The 25944-nt window shown below is 29.5% G+C and overlaps 2 protein-coding genes across 3 annotated transcripts; both read left to right on the plus strand.

Moving 5' to 3' along the window:
- Positions 1 to 15883: 15883 nt before the first annotated feature.
- LOC108454465 (uncharacterized) lies at positions 15884 to 17930 on the plus strand. Of its 2 annotated transcripts, XM_053018826.1 has the most exons (6): positions 15884 to 16053; positions 16149 to 16286; positions 16415 to 16615; positions 16817 to 17028; positions 17115 to 17376; positions 17459 to 17930. In XM_053018826.1, exons 2-6 carry the CDS (start codon positions 16284 to 16286, stop codon positions 17792 to 17794), a joined length of 1014 nt encoding a protein of 337 aa, XP_052874786.1. In that variant the 5' UTR covers positions 15884 to 16053; positions 16149 to 16283; the 3' UTR covers positions 17795 to 17930. The 2 variants fall into 2 exon arrangements, with proteins under 2 accessions (XP_052874786.1, XP_052874785.1); XM_053018825.1 differs by lacking the exons at positions 15884 to 16053; positions 16149 to 16286 and having other exon boundaries at positions 16337 to 16615.
- A 3107-nt stretch (positions 17931 to 21037) lies between these two features.
- On the plus strand, positions 21038 to 24635 carry LOC108454463 (ABSCISIC ACID-INSENSITIVE 5-like protein 1). Its single transcript, XM_017752934.2, has 5 exons — positions 21038 to 21198; positions 22091 to 23170; positions 23296 to 23367; positions 23469 to 23498; positions 24147 to 24635. The coding sequence occupies exons 2-5, from the start codon at positions 22190 to 22192 to the stop codon at positions 24237 to 24239; spliced, it is 1176 nt and encodes a 391-aa protein (XP_017608423.1). The 5' UTR covers positions 21038 to 21198; positions 22091 to 22189; the 3' UTR covers positions 24240 to 24635.
- The last annotated feature ends 1309 nt before the right edge of the window (positions 24636 to 25944 follow it).

Consider the following 25944-nt stretch of genomic DNA (forward strand, 5'->3'; position numbering starts at 1 on the left):
AATTTTCTATGGAGTGGATCCTCAATAGTTCATGAGAATCTCCAAATGCACAGTTGCTAAGAAATCCTGAGATATTCTTGAAATAACTTATGAATGCATGAATACGGTGAAGCAATCTAAGCTGCAAATTCTCACAACCAAATTTGAAACCTTAAAGATGTAGAAAAAGGGAGTCATATGCCAAACTTCGTGATTTATCCAATCAAGCCTTCACCCTTAGAGATGAGTATTCAAATTTGAATTTGGTTATGAAAGTCTTCAATCATGGCTTGAAACATTTAGTAACAAAGTTACAGCCATCGAGAAAGCCAAAAACATTGATACTATGAGTATTGTTGAGTTGATTGGATCTCTTCAAATCTTTGAGATCAATCTAGATGAAACAAAGAGAAACAAGAGCAAAGAAGAAAAGAGCATTGTGTTATAAGTGACTAAAGTAGTGCCCACTAATCATAGCATTACTATGGAAAAGTTGCATGAACAAATAGCTTTATTAAGTCAGAACTTCAACAAGGCTTTCAAAAATCGATCTAAAAGAAGTCAAAGGTTTGAAAAGTTCAAGAATGCTCAACAAGGAAGCTTCAAAGGAGTTGTCATCAATGAGAAAACTACTAAAGATAAGAAGAAAAGGATTCAGTGCCATAAATGTCATAGTTTTAGGCACATTCAGATAGAGTGTGCAAACACCTTCAAAAAGAAAAAGAAGTCTTTATGTGTCACTTGGAGTGATAAGGACTGCACTAGCTGTTTAGAGATTTGTATGACTATGCTTGACAAGTGGGAACTAATTCGCAATGTAAACTCTAGAGTAGTAGTTGAAAATGGTAGATTGAAAGAAGGAATCTAAAGCTAATCATGGAAGTGGAGGCAAAAGAGTCTTAAATTGTTATTGAAAAAAAAAACTCAGAAAGAACTTGAGTGAATGAAATAGATGCTCAAGAAATTCAATGTTAATAGTAGAACTCTTAAATATTATATCCTTGGTAATAAAACAATAAAAAAACATAATAAAGGTAATAATAACCTCCAAAACCCAACTTACCATATTACATGGTATTAATCTATAACATGGTATTAATCTATAAGCTAAATCAAAGTAAATTCAATTTTAAATAATAAAAAACAATACATAAAAAGGAGAGAGTAACCAATTTTAATTTAAAATTTTCAGTATTTTCAGTCTATAAGTAGAGTCTGCACACAAGGAAGAACCACTCACAATTAGAATTCTATTTTTTGTATATTATCATTTTTTTTCTTAATGTTCAGTTTCCTTTCTACATATTAAAAAAAAGTTAGTAGCAATCATCGAGATTTGCAACTAATAAAATTAAGGTAATATTGCTGATGGAGTTTTTATTCATATTTTTTAAAATTTATTGTTTATTATATCTTCTTATTTCATGCCAACATCTATTGGTAATTTTGACAACCGATAGAGAAGCGAGTAAACGGGGAATGATCTAATTCGAGAAAGTGAAAATACTTCATAGTAATTGGTATGAAAATATAATGTAAAGAAAAGGGAAAGAAATAAAAAGAGAATAAATAGAAAGATGAAAAACAATTTCTATTAGGATTTGAAAAGAAAAGTAAGGTAGAATTCTAATTCTATTGAAATTCTGGGAAGGGGAAAGTTGTAAATTCTAATTAGGAAAGAATTGGTTAAATTCCAGGGGCAGCACATGCAATTTTCCTAAAACTCTAAACCCAAGATTTCCCAGAATTGTTGAAATTAAAATGAACAATGGAAAAGAGAAGGCTCGAACCTTGACTTCTAAAGAGGATGACGCCTTAATCATTAAGTCTATTGTTTATTTCTTCTTTGTTTTTTACACTTAATCGTATATGTGTTTTAGGGTATATTTGACGAAATTACGAAATAAAAAAGAGGATGAACTCTTAACCATTAAGTCTATTTCTTACTTAATCTCTATTCCCAACCGTATATATTTTGGTGTGACTTTTATCTTAAGTTGTTGACAATTATAGGAAAAGAAATGGGAAGAAGGTAGTTCAAACTTGGGTCTCTGAGAACATTAAACACTTAACCACTCAGCCCTATATATTTTCTTGTCTACCCATTTCAATTAACCCCCTATATTTTGGGGCGTGACAATTTCTATATATTTAATATGCATAATTTATTATCTCCATCAGTTGTATACAATCAACTCAATACTAACTCGCAATTGATGACAGCACATGTTGAGTACGACTCCTATTTCAGTCAAATTTGAGAAATAATCTTCTAGTTAAACTCTGTTTATTTGTTTCAATCAAACTCTGATTAGTCTAGATTATTTTATTATTTGACCTATGAATTTAGCCTATAAATAGGCTCTTTTACAACCTTAGAAAATACACCAATTAGAGATTAGAACTCATAACACTTCTAGAGTTTTGTGTTTACGTTTTAAGGGTTTTTTGTTTTTGAATTTTCGGGGTTTAGTTTTTATCTCCATCTTTTGTACTATTCTTTCTTTTGCAATTATAGTAAAATTATATTTACCTGTGGTTTTTTTATTCTCTTTGGAGGGATTTTTCCACATTGAATTTGTGTGTTCAGTTTCTCAGTTTCTTCCACTAGTTTTACTTATTCATTACTTAATCGGGTCGATTCCCAACAAGTGGTATCAAAGCTAGTTCAATTTCCGTAGATCAGTCCGTCCAGATATGGCAGCAAAAAGGTTTAAAATTAAGAAGTTCAATTGTATCACAAATTTCAATCTGTGGCAAGTTCAGATGATAGCAATTCTAGTTCAAACCAGCCTGAAAAAGGTTGTTACCGGGAAAATGCCTGAGAATCTAAATCAAACAAAATGGGAAGAGCTTGATAAAAAGGAATTGTTTGCAATCCAGTTGTGTCTCGTAAATACGGTATTGCAGGAGGTATTAATGAAGAAGACCTCATCCGCATTGTGGAACATGTTAGAAACTCTTTATATGACTAAGTCACTGGCTAACTATTTAGTGTTGAAACAACATATATTTACGTTCCGCATGAATGAATGTGAGCTTTTTAGAGATCACATCTATCAATTCATTACTCTTTTAAATGATTTAAGGAACGTTAAGGTTCAAATTGATGATAAAGATCAGGCTATGCTATTATTGTGCTATTTACCCCCTTCATACAAGTCTTTCAGAGAGACCCTAATTTATGGCAGAGACAAACTTTCGTTTGAATATATGAAGGATCATTTGTTGAGTAGAGACAAACTCGACAATGATTTTGGTTCGCATAGCAAGGCAGATAGGTAAGTTTTCGTTTGGGTAACATCAAAGAAGTGAGACAAAAGGTGTCGCTATTGTAAAAAGTTAGGTCACGTCAAAGCAGATTGTTATAAACTACAAAATAAAAGAGCTACTAAGAGTAAAAAGGAAGATGTAGTTAATGCTGATTTGGTCGACGAAAATGGTGATGATTTCTTATTAGTGTCAACGAGCGAAAGCTCTAAACTTAAGTCCAAGTGGATCCTAGATTCGGGATGTTCTTTCCACATGTGTCCCAATAGAGAATGGTTCTCCACATACAGTTTGGTTAAAGGTGGAGTTGTGCGCATGGGAAACGATTCATCCAGTAAGGTAATTGGTATTGGTACTCTTAAAATTAGGATGTACGATGGGATAATTAGGACACTCTCAAATATCATGTATGTACCTGGTTTACGAAAGAATCTCATCTCCTTGAGTATTTTAGACTCGAAAGGATGCAGAATCAACATCGAGTCGAGTGGCGTTAAGGTATATCGTGAAGCTCTAATTTTGTTAAAAGGTAAAAGGACCGGCAGTCTTTATATTCTGGAAGGTTCTACAGTGACCGATGAAATTAGATGTCCCTCATCTCAACTCGTTTGGAGCGGAGGCAACTTGGTCATAGGAGGGAAAAATGTATAATTGTTTTGTTGAAGAAAGGTTCTCTTTTGGATGCAGGTTTTGAAAAGTTAGGGCACTATGCTCGTGAAAATTAGACCCGAGTTAGTTTTGATTTGGCAGTGTACAAGTCGAAGGCTAGAAGTCTTTTAGTTTCTAAGCACAGATTTGACTTAGTTAATTCTCTGCATAGTTCAAGATAACAGTGGCTGGTTTTGGCAAAGATGGCATTGTGGAAATATGAGTCAAGGTGGAGATTTGTTGAGTATGACTCCTATTTATCTTCCATTTAAACTCCGTTTATTTGTTTCAATCAAACTCTGATTAGTCTAAATTATTTTATTATTATTTGACCTATGAATTTAGCCTATAAATAGACTCTTTTTTTCAATTTTAGAAAATACATCAATTAGATATTAGAACTCATAGTACTTTTAGAGAGCTTTGTGTTTAGGTTTTAACGGTTCTTTGTTTTCGGGTTTTTAGGGTTTAATTTTTATCTCCATCTTTTGTACTCTTCTTTTTTTTGTCATTATAGTAAAATTATATTTACTCGTGGTTTTTTTATCCTCTTTGGAGAGGTTTTTTCAAGTTAAATTTATGTGTTCAATTTCTTCTGCTATTTTTACTTGTTCGTTGCTTAATCAAGTCGATCTCCAACAGCACATGATAAATAATTGTAGTGTATTTAGTATTGTTAATATGATGTATTTATGTTGTTAATTTCGTGTGTTATTATGATTAATTAGTTCCAAACTATTGTGTTATTATGATTAATTAGTTCCAAACCATACATTTTATTATTTATTATATGTTATTTTAAATAATATTTCTATATTTTAAATTCATTGTTTTCATGCACATTCGTCCGATTTCTAATTTTTGCATTTCCTTTATATTTGATAACATCCTACATTCCAGTTATAATAATTTACAAATTTAATCATCAAAATAGTTATGCTAACAGCAAATGTTTTATATCATTTTTATTCAATTTTGGAGATGATTCAATTAAATTATAATTCTAAAATATTAAATTAGATTAGATTTATAATAAAAATTATCTAATATTCGGTTGTGATAAAATGATATTAATATATTTTGAGATAGCTTCTCACATGAGCCACTATATAAAATCAAAATTTATCATGTCTATAAAAATATTAAAACGTAATAAACAACATAATAAGTCTTGAATTGAAGCGGTAGTTAAAATTTTTGTCAAACATTTGTTTAACATGGGATTCAAATCATGTTACTTTTATTCTTTACCTCTAATATTGTAGCAAAAAAATAAACAACATGAACTAGATTTAATGATTTAATTAATGGATAATTATTTGATATATTTAGAGGTGTGCATGGGTCGAGCCACTCAACCCGGCCCGAAGGCCCGCTTGAAATGTGGGAGGGTTTGGGCAAAAATATAGGCTCGAAAAATGGGCTTAGGCAAAAAAAATAAGGTCCATTTAAAAAATGGGTCGGGCCTCGAGTAAGGCATCTTTTACCCAGGCCGGCCCACCCAAATTCAATTCACTAAATGAAAAAAAAATTATTTTTTAATATTATTTTCTTATTATTTTCTCCCTATTTGCTACTATTTTGTTGTTATTGTTTGGATATTATATAAAACTTATTTTATTGTTAATTTTTGTATTATTTTAAAGACACTTGCTAATTTTGTTATTATTTTAGAGGCATTTGCTTGTTAAATTGCATCTATTTTAGTGTTATTTAAGTATACATATTTTTTAAAATTTATTTTCAATTTATTGAGAAATATTTATTTTGATGTTTTTGTATTTTGATGGTTTATATATATTTTAAAATTATATAAAAATTAATATGGGCAGGCCGGGTCGGGCTCAGGTTTTAACAGGGAAAAATTTTAGGCCCATTTTTGAGGCCAAGCCGGGCTTGGGCCTATCAAATGGGCCTAAATTTTTAGTTGGTCCCGGCCCATGCACACCTCTAGATATATTTATGGAGTTAAAAATTTTCAACCATTTAAGTCATCATGATTTTGTAAGCCTTACGTCAGAATATAGTAGATTTAGTGCTTTGATTAACTAGACCTGACTAATAATATGGACTCAAACCAAATGCTTCAAAAATGAATACATCATTGACAAATTGGCTATTATTCTCAAAAAAATATCTCAAGTTTATGAAAATCTTGAATCTTATTACATTTTCCGAAACATGAAAAAGGGCTTTGACAAATGCTTAAATCAATGAAAAGTGCATTCAAGTTGCACCATTTATTTTTCCTAATTCTATGAAAAGGAAAAATGTCCTAATTTAGACAAACAAATACCATATCTTCTGCTCCTCAAAAAAATACCATGTATTTTCAAAAAAAAAAATGTAAACATCTTAGTAAAATTATTTGAATAATAAATTATTTTTAAAAAAACGTAAATTTACTTTATACAAGTTTTCTTTTTCTTCGTCGATACTATTTTGGTACCAATCATATCTATTCATACATTTCGTTTTAGGTTTAAATTGGTACTAAAAATTTAAATTTTATTTTAGTTAAAATTTCAATATGTTTCAACTATTTCAATCCATTTTATCCATTCTAGCTTGTCCTTTGTGTATGACTTATACTAATTAATACAAAATCTTAATATTTTAAATAGTTTTTAATTTAATTATTTTTACTTTTTATAATTTCATTAAATAAGATATAATGGTTTAATTAATTTATTAAACTTCACTAATAATTTAAAAAGTTATATTTGTTCCTGGACCTCTAAAGATTAGGTTCTTCATTTGGCTTGCATTCAAGTAATGTTTACTTACCAAAGTGGAAAGAGCGAATCGAGGTATTGGGCATGATAGTACTTACGAGTTCCGTAAACATGACTCCGAGGATGTGTTACATGTCATTAGAGACTGCCTTGCAGTAAGAGATATCTGGGATCAATTATATTCTAGTAGGAAGGCATAATTGGTTTTACTCCAGAGACTTGCAGGAGTGGCTTGTGTCGAACTTGCAAAATCAACAAAATATGTGCTTGGGTGAGGTGGATTGGTAGTGCCTTTTTGAGATTATTACTTGGCGTATTTGAAAGAACCGAAATCTCTTCACATTTCAGGTATTCCATGGAGTGCTTGTAAAATTATCAAAGTGTCTTATAATTGGGCAAAACAGTATACCTCTTTTAATAAGGCAACACCACCCAAGTCGTGAGGACCAAATTCATTTTCATCCTTAGCAGGCAATTGGGTCCATTTGAATACTGATGATATCATTAGGGTCGATGCTAGTTTGAGGACTTGGCCAAAATAGTTCAATACAGGAGAGGAGGACTATGGTTATTTGAGGACTCCTCTTGAGGAGTGGCTTAATTTTATATAATTAATTTGTTTATTTTTTTCAAAAAATAAAATTATATTTGTATATAATAGATATACATAAATACTACCCCGAAATAAATGAATATCTATACATATTAATATAAAATAAAATCAAAACACTTGACTAACTTACAGTAAAGTGTAAATGCAAAGCATGTATACAAAATGAGAGACAATTAAACTTGAGGGAAAAAGGGAAAAACGTGATGAACTGATGATGATGGCTAAGTGTTGAACATAGAATAAAAAGTGACCATTCCACGTTTCAACCACCATAGTTCCCACCTCCATTAATTCCAGTCCTCCTACCAGATCCTCAGAGTCAGCTTTTTTGACTTTTTTTTTTCTTTTATCAAATTAAGATTTATTCTACTCTTTGCCCCACACGGGGGTTCAGGGTTCCTATTTCCTCGCAACTTCACTCTCAATTTACATTTTAGTTTTTTTCTTTTAATTCTAATTTATTCTGATTGCAGTTATACGATCAACTTTTTTAATACTCATCCGTTATAACAATTAAATTTTTAGTAAAATTAATTTTTATATTTTATTTTAATATTTTATAACAGATTTTCATATATAACAGTAATATTCATGATTATAAAATACATATTTCTTTAATTAGTTGTCTATAAAAATATATTGCGTGCAATTTTAAGTAAAATCATAATTATTTCTTATAAGCAAACCTATTAATTATAATTTATTAAGTAAAATTATCTTAATTAAAATAATATTTTAATAAAATATGTATTAAAGTAATAATGCATGCACCTATTTTACATATTTTAATTTTGTTGGCTTGATTTTCACTTTCCCCACTTTTATATAATTCTCACTTTCTTTATTCTATAGAAACATGATATGAATTTTATTTTTATGCTTACAATAATTAATTTTCTATAATAACATGTTGTTATAAGTATATAACAACCACTTCTCTATAAGGTTGTAATAGAGATAGATTATTGTATAAAATTTCAAATATTTATCAGAGCTTTTTCTATGCAAAACTTACTTTTGCTTATAATTTCTTCTCATCTTTAAATTGGAAGAAAACTCGACCCTATATCTTTCTAATTGTTACTAAAACAACGAAGTTATTGATATTAGAGTTATTAAATTAGACCACTTGAAATGAGTTTAAGTTAGCCTAGTTTGATAAATCATTGAAAAAATTAAATTTATTAAAATTAATATTAATATTTTTAATGATTTAGTTTTTTACCCGTGTAATAATCCAAAATTAAAACAACCTATAAATATGGAAAATAACAAATAGATAAGAGATACTTATCACTTAATGGAGAATATTTTCAACTAATTCAATTTTATTTTATTTATTTTCAACACTTATTTTTTCAACATACAAGATATCACCTTAGATTCCTAATTTCTAAATTTACTCAAACTCTTTCATATTTATAAATAATTAATTCAAGCCTCCTCAAATCTACCCATATTTTTCAAAGAATATATTTTTTATTTAATATTAAATAATTATATTTTATTAAATATTTAAACATAATATTTATTTAATATTTACATTATAATTTTATATTTTAAATTTCCCATCATATATACATTACATAACTCAAACTATTTTGATGAAGGTTGAATAGTCAGAAACTAGAAATGTCTATATCAAATCAGACCCAATTGACCTTTGACTTGAGGTCTAGGCTAAAAAATATAAATGCCAGTTTTAAGGGGTTGAGACATTATATCTATCCTGAATGCAAAAATACCAAACCTTGTGTTGCATTCAACGCCTGGATTGGGAAGTCTCCCATTCACTTCCCGGGATTATCTTCACTGCTTTTTCCTCAATTTTGACCCAAATTTCCCAATCATCTTATTTCTAAGAAACTTACAAGTGCAATCAATAATTATAACTATAACCAAATTAATACAAAATATAATTACAAATATAAATCTAAATTCAAATAAACTTGGATAGTTTCATTTATACAAGGATGGAGTAAAAATTCATTTAGGCAGAGTCAAGATAAAATTATAAAACTTTAAATTATAAAAAGTTAGTTTTAGAAAGGTAAAATGTAATTGTCTCACCTAACAAAAGGTTTAAAATAAATAAAAGTTTTAAATTCATGCTCCGTCTCGTAAGAGTATTATTATTTACTCATGTTCTAATAAATGAGTCAAAAAATTAATTCGATTGATAATATTTAATCATTCTCGTAACTTATTTATTTTTTGTTTATTTTGAAAAGATCTTCTTTTTTTTTACAAATTTTTTACTATTTTTCTATTTTTAAGTTCGAATTGTATTAACTATTCTTTATTTTATACTTAACTATTGTAATGCATGTAAAATAAATGCATTTTTCTCGTATTATTACACTAATAATTAAACGAGACATCGATGTTTTAATTTATATGATGGTCTATATTCTCCAGTTTAGCCAAGAGGGATTAAGGCCACTACCAGGTCCAAATAAATCTAGTAGTGAGCCACATATATAGTATTTAAATTAGAGGATTCGAACTTAAAATTTTAAAATTTTCAAACCTTTAACCTTATCAATTCGACCAAAATTTCTCTAACCCAAATAATTTTTTAAAAAATATTATCATTTTATAATGTATATAATTCTTTGAACAGTTGTTTTATTACGTATATAAATAGAGAACTCTAGCAGGCTACTCAAAATCTTCATTACCTATGGTCTTAATTCATGGTTTATGTAATATATACAATATTTAACTTTTTAAAATTGGTAAAATGTGAATTACTTGATTTTTTTCAAAAGTAATTACTTTGGCTTGACCTGAGTTCTAGTCCAAGAACATTTGATCTCTTCTCATGCTTGTTACGTATATTCTTTTTGTACAAAATTGGGACCATATTCAAAGTCTGCCTTCTGCATTTGTTTGGTCAATTGAATGATATATTTGTTGAAAATAAAACCTTGTTTCGATGGAATTTTAAAAACTCATTTTTAAGTAAATCTTAATTCACAAGTTTAACTTTTTCTTAAAAGAAATGAAAAATGTATAATATGTGTCGCACATATTTTAGCCTTTAATGTTTATATTTTCTATCAATTTAGCTCTTAACCATTCAAAAAAATGTCAAATTATTGTCTTTAATGAAAATGATTACTAAAACATCAATTTTTAATGTTGCATGGCAGCCCACGTGTACATTATGCTAATATAACATTATTTGTCTTATATGTCATGTCAACAAATAATTCAAAATTATAAAAATCAAAAATTAAAATCAAAATTTAAAAAAAAATACAAAGTTCATATTCAAAAATTAGCATGGAGTACACATGGATTGTCATGTAGTTTGTTGTGTTTAAAATTTTAACATTTTAGATAGTATTCTTGTTAAAAAATTCATTTTGACTCTTTTCAAAAGGTTAATAATCAAATTTAACTCTTTTAAAAGACTAAATGTCAAAGTTAGCTAAAAAATAAAGGTAAGATTGACAAAAAAATACATATTAAAGGCTAAATTTGACATTATATCAAAATAAAATTAACACAACTTATTTACATCAAAATTTTTAAACTAATAATTATATATTAAACTATAATTATAATTATCACAATATTTTTCTATATTTTATGCTTATATTTTTATTCAAATAATAACGTTTTAACTAATAATTCTAAATTAAATTATAATTAATTTAATAATATGATAGAAAATAAAAAATATTTTTATCAGTTCAAAAGTTTTTCTATATATATAGATTATAGATTATAGATTACAAAAGAATAAATTATATATATATTGAAAAATTGTTTGTTATACTATCAATAGAAAATTTAAATTTCACAAATGAAATTTAAACGGTAACACTTACATCTTCTAGAGTGGAGTAAAAGAGTAAAAATAAAATAAATATTGAAAAATAAATACGTAGTAATATTGTGCTTTCACTACTAATCTATATATAATTATATATATTTGGGTCAAAAAATATAGGAGCCTCTTAATCCAAAAAGGCCATTGTCTTCTTTTATAAGGTCCGGACAAAAATGGACAAGCCTGGATTAACAAAACTATGCTTCAGCCTTGCCTTTTATATTAAATCTCCAGATTGAGCCCAGCAGTTGTTGCTGTGAAATTATTATTCTTTAAATTAAGGGATAATATAGTTTTTAGCCCCTGAATTCGACAATTAAGTCCATTTTGGTACATATACTCTTTGTTTTATTCACTTTGGTACTTGAACTTTGCAAGTAGATTCATTTTCGTATTTGAACTTTAATGATGTGACTAGTATTCTGGAACATGACTGGGTTGGTCAGTCAAACTGATTGGACTGAGAATCGATTGTATATTGATCCAAATAAAGGGGTTTAACTGATTGATTCAAAAATTGCTCAAAATCTATAAAAATCGAAACTTAGGTTTTTTTTTTAAATTTTTTACGAATTTTTAATTACTATTATTAGTCTAATAGTTGAACCAATCAAAGCAATTGTGTAATGCCCCTTACCCGAGACCGTTGCCGGAGTCGAGCACAAGGCACTACTAAACTTATTTGAGCACTTAACCAAATTTAGATAATTTATATCATACTTTTTAGACAAGCTGTCCAACTGCGTCATAGTTGCTAAATAATTCATATCTCGAGTTATAAAACTCGAAATCCAAATCCGTAAATTTTCCCCGAATTTATACTCATATATCTACTTACCAATTTTTTTCTAGAATTTTTGGTCAAGCCAATTAGTACAGTTTATTAGTTAAAATCTCCCCTGTTTCAGGGTTTGACTACTCTGACCTTTGTGTATTACGAATCAGATATCTCTCTGTACAGAGCTTCAATGACTATACTGTTTGTCTCTAATAAAACTAGACTCAATAAGGAATCTATAAATATAAAGTATGACTTCTAATTATATTTGTAAAATTTATGGTGAATTTCCAAAATCATAACAAGGGATCCAGAAATCGCTCTGGCCCTGTTTCACAAAAATTTAAACATCTCATAAAATATAGCTCATATACCTGTTGTGCTTCTTCCATATGAAAATAGACTCATCAAGATTCGATTCCATAACTTATTCATTATTTAATTCCATTTCTACTATTTTTAGTGATTTTTCAAAGTCAAACTACTGCTACTTACCAAAAACTGTTTTAGTACAAATATTGTTAACTAGTTTATAACATCTTTACTTCAATTCATTCAAACTCTATACATGCCATATAAATCTTTAAACATAAAACAAAAACTACCGGAATTGATCTGAATAGTGTGCCCTGTTGTGTTGATCCGATCTACCCACTTCACTTCAAGTCAATCTACATAAAAATATTAAACACACACAAGTAAGCTTATTGAAGCTTAGTAAGCTCATAGGCATAAAAACACAAATCATATCAAATATCGTACACAATCATATATCTATTAGTTTAACTATTTCATCCTCCAAATCACAATTTCATTAATAACTCATTGGAATAATTTCCATATGGCTACTCACAATTTAACTCCCTTAGGCCCATTTCTCATTTACTTCATTGTCAAATTAGGGAACAATAAGGGAATTGAGTGCTTCATTATCACATTGCCATAGTAAACTATGGACTTTCACATTGTTACGCATCACACACCGAAGCCATAGCCTTGCCATGGTCTTACACGGTTCACATATCATACCGAAGCCATATCCCAGACATGGTCTTATACGGAATCACATTATCACATTATACCGATGCCATAGCCCAGCTATGGTCTTATACGGAGTCACATTATCACATTGCACCGATGCCATAGCCCAACTATGGTCTTAAACGGGCGCACTTATCACATATTTTTCGTCAATTCATCAGGGTCACAGAATAGAAGCACTCAAATCCATTGTTCCTACTAATTTGTACTTTTAGTTACACATTATTTATTAGTTAATGCAAATTGATAGTATTCATCAACAATAAAATACTTTAACAATCATAAGATTTTCATAACAAAACATTGAACTTTGCCATATGAACCTACCTGGACTAATTTGCAAAAGTCGAGAAATTGTGGACTATTCTTAAATTTTCTCCTTTCCACGATTCAGTTCGTTTTCTTGATCTATAATTATAAAATCATTCCTTCATTAGCATCCATTTCAATTCTATTTCACTTCACAATTTATGCTGTTCAAATTTCGAAATTGCACTTTTACCCCAAAATTTACAGTTTTCACAATTTAGTCCCTGCTCAATTCACCCATCAATTGAACTAATTTTTCTCAATTAACACTTTATTTTATCATTATAAACTATTTCAAAACCTTTTATATTCTTAATTTCAACAGAAACCTTCAATTCACAACTTTTTCACAATTAGGTCCTAAATATCATTTCCTATCAAAATCACTTAATAAAACCACCTTAATATGAAATTAGAACTTAAATTTCATAATAATTCATCATAAAATTCCCTTATACATCCAGGGTAACTTCCAATTTCACCCATAAAATCAAAAACTAATGAATTCTACAAGTGGACCTAATTGTAAAAGTCATAAAAACATAAAAATTATCAAGAAAAGTAAGAATTAAACTCACATGATGTAAAAATATGAAAAACCAGCTTTCTACAGACCTTCTATGGCGTTTTTGGCTGAGAAAATATGAAGAAATGTCTAGATTTTTCAATTACATCATTATTTAACTATTAACTTTTATGCTATTTCCAATTTTGCCCCTTGTTCACATTGTTTTCTTGCTTATTTCATACCCAAACCGTCCAGCCATTAACCTTTGGGTCTAATTGCTCTTTAAATCCATCTTTTAAATACTTAAGCTATTTACTCACAATTTAACAAATTTTGCGCTATTTTCAATTTAGTCCTTTTAATTAATTAGCCATCCAAACGTTAAAATTTTCTAACAAAACTTTAATACTAACTCAATGACACTCCATAAATATTTATAAAAATATTTATAGCTCGATTTTCAACTTTGAGGTCTCGATACCTCATTTTTGACCCGTTTGACCTAATAAATTCTTTTAATTCACTAATTTCACCATTTCACAAATTCTTCTAAATTCTTACTTGACTCATAAATATTAAATTACTATTTTGTTCAATCTTATTTGTCGAATTTAGTGATCTCAAATCACCATTTCCGACACCACTGAAAATTAGGCCGTTACAAATTGAATTGGGAACTTACGGTTTAAACAGTTCAACCATTGGTCTGCTTATTAGAACATTGTATGTGACATTCTAAGATTATACCATGTTATCACTTGAAAATTTATATAATTTTTTTAAATTTCAAGTGGTGATATGACACAACCTCAGAGTACCTCATCATCAAACTTTTATAAGTTCAAGGACAAAAATGAATCTAATTGCCAAGTTCGGATACCAAAATAGACTTAATTGCTAAGTTTAAGGGCCAAAAATATATTATCCCTTAAATTAAAATTTAGCTCCCTCATAAAAAATTAAAGTTGGTTTTTTGAAATATCATGATCAGATTGAAACTATTTTTGGTTGTTGAAGTGTAATTCTTAGCTTAGTGAAAGGTCCTGGAGTTAAAAAAATTTAGCTTAGTGACAAAATTAGTCACTAACGTTTATATATTTTGTCAAAATGGCTCTAATTATATTTTTAAGCCTTTTTTTCCCATCAATTTTTATTTATTTACTTTTTCAAATTGCTTTTTTTATGATTTGATGAAAATATTGTTAAAAAGTTAACGGATGATGTGGAATTTTATATGTAAAATAATTTTAATGAGATGTAATCTATTACTTAGATAACCAAATAAGATAATTACATGTGAAAAATAATAAAATAAATAAATCATACATGAAATTAAAAAATAACTCTTGATTTAAAGAAAATAAACTTAATTATCTAAAAAGATTTCAAAATGAACGATACGTTTTTTTTACACTAACATGTTTCAAGAAGATAATTATAAATAAATATTGAATGTATGTATTCATTTTGAAACCATTTTTCAGATAATTACATTTATTTTGTAATTATTTAATCGAATTATCTAAGTAATAAATTATATCTTATTAAAAATATTCCATATATGAAATTCCACATCATACTGTTAACTTTTTAACGGTATTTTCATCAAATCTGTTAAAAAACCAATTTGAAAAAAGAATAAAGGTTGATGAATAAAAAACTCAAAATACAATTAGAGCTATTTTAGCAAAATATATAAATATTAGTGGCCAAATTTATAATTAAGCCAAAAATTTGACCAGGGTAAAATAATGCTCTGTATTAACGTTAAAAGATAAAAACTAAATTAAAAGTTAAAAATATTCTGTATTAACAATAAAATAAATGTTATATATTTGAAATAGCAGCGCAGCAAGGAACTGCAAGAATATTCTTGCTCACTATGGGGTATAAACCGTGAAACCATACATAGATGAATGATGTCAATGGCAATAATCTAATTGATTCAACATCAAACTGCGTCCAAATTTCTCTCAAATCGTTTTTAATATTTTTGGGGTTTCTTCAAATAATTGATTACTAAGTCTGAAGCATCAAAACTTGGATTCGGTAGGCCTGTTGGGCCAATTGGTCTTTCCTGCCAGTTTCTTCACCATACGAATTACCTGTAAATTTATGAACAAAAATCATTAAAATTAGCACAAATTTCCATAAGCAACGTAATTTACTTTAATTCACAGCATTGTAAATCATCTGCCATTTTCTAACTTTTGAATTGAGAGAGAAGGTCAACCAAAACTCCTAAGCCCCACAAGAGGAACAAAACCATTAAAAAGAAAAACCCATAAATCCTCAAGGAATCATTATATTCTCTTTTAGAGATGCTTCCAGGTTGGATGTTTGAACTTGTAACTACTATATCAATCACTGATAATTACAGCAATTTACTCTGTTTTTTTCCATTTTCCAACTTTGTTTTTTTCCAGATTTGGTGATCAAAAGAACAACAATCAACCATGTTCATTTAACTGCTCTTCTGTCTCTGTTAACTGATTCTTGGAAAAGGCGGCTGTTAGCATCTGCAGGTCAAAAGGAAATCAAGCACAAGTTTGGGATTTTGAATGGTGAGTAAAGCTGTCTCTTTTTTCTTTCTTTTATTACAATCATTAAATTAAAAGTGCATTTGCTAGATCTACCCTTTTGTTGCTGATGAGATTTTCTTGAAATGGATTTTTTTTTTTTTTTTGGTAAGGCCACACAGTTGCTTCCTGCTCAACTGGAAACTGATAGTTCTCCTGAGGATCCTCCACTTGTTTCACCCACAGTCAAACTCAGTGATGGCAGACATATAGCTTACAGAGAGAGAGGTGTGCCCAAGGCCAAATCTAACTGCAAGATCATCATTGTTCATGGCTTTGGTAGCTCCAAAGATATGAATTTTCAAGTTCCCCAAGTACTGCCTTTTACCTCTCTTCTCAAATGTTACACTGCTTTGAATTTTTAATGAAACCTAGGCTTGGATTAAGTGTTAGATAGGAGCATGTATTTAACATTCCATACAGACTTGATCACATTCAATCATTGCTGTTTTTATCTTTTGCCTGAATATGTGAATGTTAAGTGGAGTTAACTTCACAATTGGTTAAGTTTCCAGGAACTAATAGAGGAACTGGGAATATATTTTCTGCTATATGATCGTGCTGGCTATGGCGAAAGTGATCCGAATCCAAAGCGGTCGGTTAAAAGTGAGGCACTCGACATTCAGGAGCTTGCTGATCAATTACAGCTAGGACCAAAGTTTTATGTGATTGGAGTCTCAATGGGATCATACCCCATCTGGAGTTGCCTCAAATATATACCAGAAAGGCAAACTACTTTGAACTTTCTGATGCAAACTAAGCTTTGTTGCTTCACTTCTAAGAAATCTACTTGCTTGTTGATTATCTACGCAGGCTAGCAGGTGTTACGATGGTAGTTCCAGTCATCAATTATCGATGGCCGTCCTTTCCCGACAGCTTGACCAGAGAAGATTATAGGAGACCACTTGCGAAGTTGTTGTATTGGGTAGCAAAATACATCCCTGGCCTACTACACTGGTCGGTTACTCGAAAATGGTTCCCTTCACCTTCTGTCATGGAAGAAAAGCCCGTATTCTTCAATAAAAGAGATATGGAAGCCCTGAAGAAAACAGAAGGATTCCCCATGCTTACCAAGGTAAAGATAAAAACATTCTAGATCACCACCGTTGCCGAATGATCATTATGTTGACAGTTCATGTTTTGCGCCGTGACAACAGGAAAGATTACGAGAACGATCTGTTTTCAATACACTCCGCAATGACTTTCTAGTCTGTTATGGTGATTGGGACTTTGATCCAATGGAACTGACTAGTCCATTCCCTCAAAACCAAAACTGTGTTCATATCTGGCAAGGTTACGAAGACAAGATCGTTCCGTTCGAACTTCAACGATGCATTTCGAAAAAGCTACCATGGATCCAATACCATGAAGTTGCTGATGGTGGACATTTACTCGTGCATTACAATGGTTTACGAGAGGCCATATTACGAGCAATGCTGCTTGGAGAAGAACATCACCTGTACAGACCAAGCGCAGATAAAACTGTCCCCTAAATTATCCATTGTTTCCTTTCATTCTTTGGATATTGTTTGTTGATAAATGTAAATATGTGGGTTTAGATTCATAAACTTGTGTTTGCATAAGATTTGTTATTCATTATTCAATGATTGGGATTTGTTTGCTATAAAACTTTTGTTGATAAATGTAAGCATTCAATGCATTCATGAAAGAGACCCAAACACAGTGAAAAGATAATGAAAGCATGTGATGAATGTGGTGATGTGACATAAGTGAAAGCATCTGGCGAAAACATTATGAGTAAATTTCACAGGGACACATGCATATATGGGACACTGGTACAGATACAACTCAGAAGAAACAGGGCAGACTGAAACTCAAAACTCAAGATACAAGTGCAACATCATCATGATTTAGCTAGGCATAGATACAAGTGAGTATTTATATTGTCAAATATTTGACATGGAAAAATAATATGAATTTTACATTCATAAAAATGATAGAATTTTAAAAGTCAAAGTTTACATAATTAGAACCTTTGTAAGGTACTTAAATGTCATAGGTATATCCTGTTTTCTCTCCTATTAATAAGAAATAATGGAACGAACTTTGATTCGGAAATATTTTGTATCATTTTCAACTTTTGATCATATCTGATTTCTTTTTGACGTCATGCTTAGAATTACCTATAATTCTTTCTTAACCCATAAATAGAAGTATAATACGCTTCAGCGCATTCGAACTCACTTCCTCTTACTTTGACAACATACTCATGCCAATCAAATTAATATTCAATTGGTTATTTAATATTTTACTAATTTTATTGGACATTTAACATCATCTTAATTTTTTTGTGGAGCGTAGAAACTCTATTAAGAGTGCATTAAATATTTTTAACAATTATACTTAAAAATAATTCTAATTCATCTTTTATTAAAAAAATTTTAACTTTTTTTAGAATGCAACCTTTGTATTTTGAAAAAAACAAATTAAAAGTGGATAATTGTTTTAGGAAATGATTAAAAGAGTGGAGTTTTTTATGATGAGAAAAGTTAGTGAGTTTTTTTTAATTTATATAAATATCTTAAATACATAAAAAATTAGTAAAAAGAAATAAAAATTGAAAGAAAATACAAAAAACAAAATATAAGTATTATTCATATTATTTAAAATATAATAAGCTTACAGCAATTAAGCATTTTAATGAATAGCTTGCATAATTTTTATGGTTATAAGTTTGATCGCGCTTTATAATAATTAATTATGGTCAGAGTTTTCATAAGTATTTTTATCGTAATTGTGATTATATATATATATATATATATATATATATATATAATTTCAAAAAAAACCATACATATATTAAATGAAAATACATTGTGTATAATATATAATTATATTAGAATATAATTAATTTATAATGTAACTTTTTTACACAATATTACATGTAGGTTGTGTCGATAAGAGTTTTAATGATTGATTTATTTAAATCAAGATAATTTGTAATGTAACTTAAATAATAAATAATTAGATTTTTATTATTTTAATTAAAATTATTGAATGTAAATATTGAAAACAACCAAAATAAATAAAATAATATTAAATTAATAAATGATAAGTCATCCTTTTATTTAAAACCAGTTTTAATGTGACATGTTACATATGATCTTACCCGTTTAATTTTTATTAATTTTCTAAATAATATATTTTTAATTATTATAATTAGTGTAAAGTAATATTCGTTATTTGAATTGTTAAATATAATTAAAATATATTAATATATTTTTCATTGAGTTTTAGTTAAATTGGCATGAACATTGTTGTTACCAATAGAGGAGGACATGCGTTCGAGTGCGCTAAAGCACATTATTCTCTTATTTATGGGTTGCATTATGTCAAAAATAACAAATATATATATTCAAATATATCTATCACACATATTTGAGTAAACACATGTGTGTAAAAATTAAAATAAAACTAATAATAATACAACATATGCATATGGTAGTAAATACATCTAAAAATAATATTAAATTGTCATTTAAGGTTTATTTGAATTTTATTTTTATTAATAGTTTTATATAGAGTTTATAATTTCCATTTTATTTTTATATATTAACTTAATTAATATTTTCTTGCCATCAAGTTAATTAACAATTCAAATATTATAATTTTTAAAACAATAATTAAACTACTTTTAACATCAATGTATAATATAATTTTACTTCACATAATTAATACAAATTAGACTTATTCATGCAATGGGTTACTTAAACCCAAAGGTTCATAAAAAATTTAAAAGGATATAGGTAAAAATATTTTGTCCGAAAAATGGGTATGAAAAAAAGTTAAGACTTGTTTAAAAAATGAATTAGATTCGGGCTCAAACATTAAAGGCCTAAGCTCGATCCATTTTTATAATTGTAGTATATTATATTATGTTATTTTTGTATATTATATAGTTTATAACACGTAAAAATTAAATATATAGTAATATATATTATAATGTGAACATAATTAAAAAATATTAAGTAGCTTGTATATATAATTTTAATAATTGAGAATATATAATTATTAACTAAAAATAATATAAATATTATTAAAAAGTAATATAAGTGATCGTAAAATGCACTTAGATTTGTCATTTATAAATATAGCGAGCTTGAACGAAATTTTAGGTTCATACCTTTAGTCAAGTCAGGCTTGCACAAGGATAAAGTATATTAATATTACACTTATGCCTAGTCCAAATCAATCCATAAACACTTCTAATATAAAATAATATTATTCAAAAATAATTACTAAACATAATTAATATAGATCAATTATTTCCATCATTTAAATATAATACTAATAAAAGAAATCCTAATGATTATTAAAGCATTTGTACAAACTAGTAAATTAAATTGTTGACTATTCAATTTTTTCATTTGTTAATAGTGAATAAATTGACCAGAATAATTCATAAATAATATAATTATAATATATTATTTATAAAATTTTATATATGAAATATAAAGTCAGTTATTGCATAAATAATTAAAATTTTGTATATAAATTAAAAGGGAAAAGAATAGAGTTTGAATAAGAAATGCTAAGCAGGGTGTATTTGAATGTAAATTGTAAAGGAGAATAATGAAAAATTGAAAAGAGGGGAATTTTGGCATAAACTAAGTGGCATGTGGCACAAACGTGTCAAAAACTGTGCCCAAAAGTGGGGACCACACCCTCCCTTCCTTTGCATGTATTAAGGTGGCCATTGCATTGCAGTTACAGTACTACCAACAGTACTCTTCTTCTTCCTCTTCCTCTTCCTCTTCCTCTTCCTCTTCCTCTTCTTTCCCAACAATCAAAAAAGTAAAATATATATATATATATATTAAAAAAATTCTGATTTCCCTTTTCCAAAGCTTCTCCAATGCTTGCAGATCACATTCAGGTAATTTCTTTTTTTCCCCCTTTATTTCCACGGTTTCTTGTAATTCCAATTCATATTAATTCTCGTATCTTTGATATATATGGTTTTCTTGGTGGATTTTCATTCTTTCTTCATGGATAGTTGATCTATGGTCTTGCATGTCGATCTTTGGTTTTCAAAAGCTTAATCTCATTCTGTCTTTCTCTTCATTCCCCATATCCAAATGCATGATATTTATTGACTTGCTGCACTTGCTCCTCCTTGTAAGAGTGATTTGATGCGTTTTTTGCCCCCAAAATATATGTTTTATGAACAATTTGTTTTAGTAATGTGTTCATAAATTGTGAAAACTAGACCGGATCGACCAACTGAACCGAGAATAAAGGTTCAGTTCAATTTGTTAGATATAACCAAAAAACTAGAATTGTTTGAAACAAATCGGGTTCTAACCGGGTTTTTTTTAATAAATTTTTTAACGAATTTTTTTAATTTTTTGGTTATTTTTGTTTATAAATAAATAATTTTTCCTAATTTTTACTAATTTTTATTAATTTTATAAAACCAGAGGTGCATTAGATTTGATCTATTTTAGAGTGTTCTTTAGCTGGAATATAAATGTTTTTGTAATTATATGTATTTTCTGTTTTGGGAAAGTAAAAATTTTGCTACTCAAGCACATGCAAAGGGTCAAAGATCATTCAAAAAATAAATTGTACTGAAGTAAAGAAAAAAAAAAGTACTGCAGAGAAGAAGATTATAGTTACTGAGATTATAAATTTCGTGTCACTTTTCTGGTCTTTTCAAGTCTTATTATTATTTATCTGCAATTTTATATTAAAATGTGTTAACCATATGAGAAACTTAAGTGCGGGTATAAACTATGTATGATTTTTATGTTTTTGTTATTTTGCAGGAACTTGTTTGAGGTTTATCTTTGTTTTGTGTTAGCTTAATCGTTAAGGTAGTGCCTGTACCATCTTATTGAAGTAGTCTCGGAATTGTGGTAAATATAATGGCACTTTTTGCATCAGAAAGTGTTGCCTATGGTGGCATCAAGGCAGCGTCACCATCGCAAGCACCGCGATCGCCGCAGCAGCAACAACGCCAGGAATTAACACAGGATCAATCTGTTTCTTCCTTGAACAAACAGGGTTCGATTTTCTCCCTCACCCTCGACGAGATTCAACTGAAGAGCGGGAAGGCTTTTGGGTCCATGAACATGGATGAATTCCTTGCCAACTTGTGGAATGTTGAGGAAAACCAAGCTCCACCACAGCTCGACCAGAACGAGGCTCGCGATGACAAAGACAAGGGCAAAGGAGGTCAACCAACCCTGGCCCGACAAGGCTCTTTCTCCATCCCCACCCCACTTTGCAAGAAAACTGTGGATGAGGTATGGTTTGAGATTCAGAAAGAGCTACCGCAGCAGCGGAAGGCTAACAACATCGCTGATCACGAACCTCCTCAGCGCCAACAAACTTTCGGAGAGATGACTTTGGAGGATTTTCTCATCAAAGCCGGAGTTGTTCAAGAACCATCATCAGCATCTTCCCAACAAAAGAAGGTGGCATCTACCCGGACCAATGGCACAAGTCTAGAAGCAACCTACGGAATGGGGCATGGGGCCGGATCTTCTCAACAGAAAATGTTGACATCTATTCAAAATAGCAGTGCAAGCTTGGATGCAAACTTCGGGATGGGACATGTGATGGGGCTAGGATTCCCAGGCCACCAAATTGTTCCCAGCAACTTGGCAGCACCAGGCAATGGTTACGCCGCAGCATACCCCATTTTCACGCAGAGTAAAACTATGATGGGGGAATCTTCTAATGTTGCTGAAAATGGGAATGGCACCAACCGCCTGTTAGAGCCCGTCGTGATACAGAACAAGAAGAGGATCATAGATGGTCCGCCGGAGGTGGTAGTCGAAAGGAGACAACGCCGCATGATCAAGAATCGAGAGTCAGCAGCAAGATCTCGAGCAAGGAAACAGGTGCCTATATATGTTGTTGTGCTTTCTTCTTTTTTTGCATGCTTGTAAGAGTGTGTTTTGCCTGTTGAAATGAATGCAATACCAGTAACTATTAAATTTGGAGTCTCATGTTTGTTGAATTGCAGGCGTACACAGTGGAACTGGAATTAGAGTTGAACCAGCTGAAACAGGAGAATGCAAAGCTTAAGCAGCTTGTGGTAAACAAATACTTTCTTCTGGAAAAGTTGAAATTACTTTTGTTTTTGTATATACAAATGGTCAATAACTACCATTGTTTCTGGGTTTTAACTTTGAGCAGGAGGAAAACGAGCAAAAGCGAAAGCAAGAGGTAACTCTCTAACTTTGATAAATAACCACTTGAGTTGTGACGCTGGTGTTTTTTGAATGAGCCGAGCTCAAGGAGTCTTATTGAGTTTTTTATATTTTGATATTATTACATTAGGTTATTTATTGCCTTTTAAGGATAATTATGGAGTAGAGCTCAACTTTGAAATGAGTTCGAATTCAAAACCTGGTAAATAAGTTTAATTGAGTTTAGGCTTGGCTTGATTGTAAGTATTACTTTTAGTCCTCTAGTTGGTAGTCACCTTTGGCACTTTAGTAAGTACACTGGTAAGTACTACTTTCAGCTTTTTAATTGGAACTTTTAGCCTTTTAATCGGTGTCACAGTTTGGCAAGTATTAAAAGGTTAAGTCTCTTGCAAATATATATATATATATATATATACAATATACAATGCGTTTTGACAACTGATCTCATTTAAGGGTGGTTGTCTCTTTATTTTAAGGATGTTTATATGATAAATCTAGGAAAATATATACAGATTTGAAGTCAACATCTTATTGTTTATCTTTTAAATGTTACCATTTCAATTAAAATTATATTTAATTTTTAATAAATTTATAACATAATTGGTTCTATCCATAATCCATTAAGATGCTTATTTGTTTGTATATATGGTGAAAACATGAACAGGTTCTGAAAAGAAAACAATCCAAATTACCAGCACAAAGAAAGGTTGTTGATAAGATGAGGACATTGAGGAGGACAGTGAGCTTGGGATGGTGAAAGTGAGAAATAGAGAATACAGAAAATCACAATAGCTTAGCTTCATCAGTTTAGCCATATCTAAATAATAATTAAGGATATGTCCAAATTATTATATTAGTCACTTTTTCTTTTTTATTGAAAGGATCATGTGCATATATATGAGTGTGTAATAATAAGTACTTGAATTAAATTAATTGTATCTTAAACTTTGATACTGCATTGATCACCATCACTGGGAACAACCCCAGGTCACATACTGATTTTAGATTAGCTTTTCCCTTTTATCTTTGCATTTTATTAACATCTTAGAAACCCAATTTATTTTAAATATACATATATATCCAGTGTATTGTTTCTTTTGGCTTTACTCAATAAATATTTCGTCATATGTTTACGTATTAAAAATATATAAAATAGTTCTTAAATTGTTTGTTGGTGATGAAACTTACAAAAAAAAAAAAGTAGATTATTTGTTTCTTTAAGGAGCAATTGTGTTTAAGGAGCAATTGTGGTTAGTGAGTTCATAAAAATTTAAAATTTGAATTAAATAGGTTGAGTTATTTAGATTAAATTTGGATAAAAATTAAGATTTTCGGTTTAAATTGAATATAAATTACATAATTTGAGAATCGACACGTCATTTCGATAAATGTTTACTCATTAGCTTTATTTATATAGTTAAATAGTTTTGTAATTCATCTACTAGTTAAATAATCAGTTCATGTAAATGCAATATTGAGTATAAATGATAGTATTTGTTAATTTTATTTGATTTGAAATTTTTTGATTTGATTCGAAAAATTTTAAATGAGTTCGGTTGTTAAAACAGGATTCATGAACTCGACTAACTTGATTCGGCTCGATCGAATAAGGCAAAGAGTAAATTGATAGTAATGCCTCAACGTCAAATTAGCAGTTACTTGTATCAAATTCAAAGGTTTATAAATGAGTAAAATGTTGTAAATATTTTGTTATGGGTATCTTTTCATCTTTCTAACTTGTTTTTCTTTTTATAACTACCTATAAACTTAAAAATTGATTTATTCGTCAAAGGCGTTCATTATATTCTCACGGTCATGAGATCAATTCGTAGATTGTATATGTGTAGTAGTTTAAGTGGGTGCGTGTGTCACGAGATTAGAACTTAAGTCTAGTAAACCATGTGGTCTTAGGTTTTGGCACTCCCACATTGAATATCGGGATAACTTTGAGTATTGTCGTCAACTTTGGTTTTGTAAAACACTAGATAAGTGTTTGAGATGTACCTCGTTCATAGCATTTACTTCGTTCAACTATTCAATTTACATCACTACTTTTCCCTTAAAGTTTGATGCACAGCCCACCTCTATCATAGGTTGTAGCCCCATTGATAACTCAACAAGCTTCACATAAGTTTATTACACCTCTAACATTTTCAAATGGGTCTTCGCAGCACTCCGATCTATCAAATCAATGTTCTTACCACAATGAACATACTTGACTAGTTGAATGGTTGGCAATACCTTGGTTCCACCTTTCTTATCACTACTCAGTAACACAACGCATTGTCATTGACGAGTATCTACATATGTAATCAACAAAAGGAACCAACAAAGCATTAATCTTGTCAAGGAAATTCAAGTCAAGAATAAAATCATAATCATCTAAATGAATTACTTCAAAGTCTTCTTTACCTTTCCATTAACCGATCTGTAACTCAACTCATTGTGCTACTCCCACAGTT

The sequence above is a fragment of the Gossypium arboreum genome, chromosome 9, assembly GCF_025698485.1.
Source record: "Gossypium arboreum isolate Shixiya-1 chromosome 9, ASM2569848v2, whole genome shotgun sequence".
Taxonomy (NCBI): domain Eukaryota; kingdom Viridiplantae; phylum Streptophyta; class Magnoliopsida; order Malvales; family Malvaceae; genus Gossypium; species Gossypium arboreum.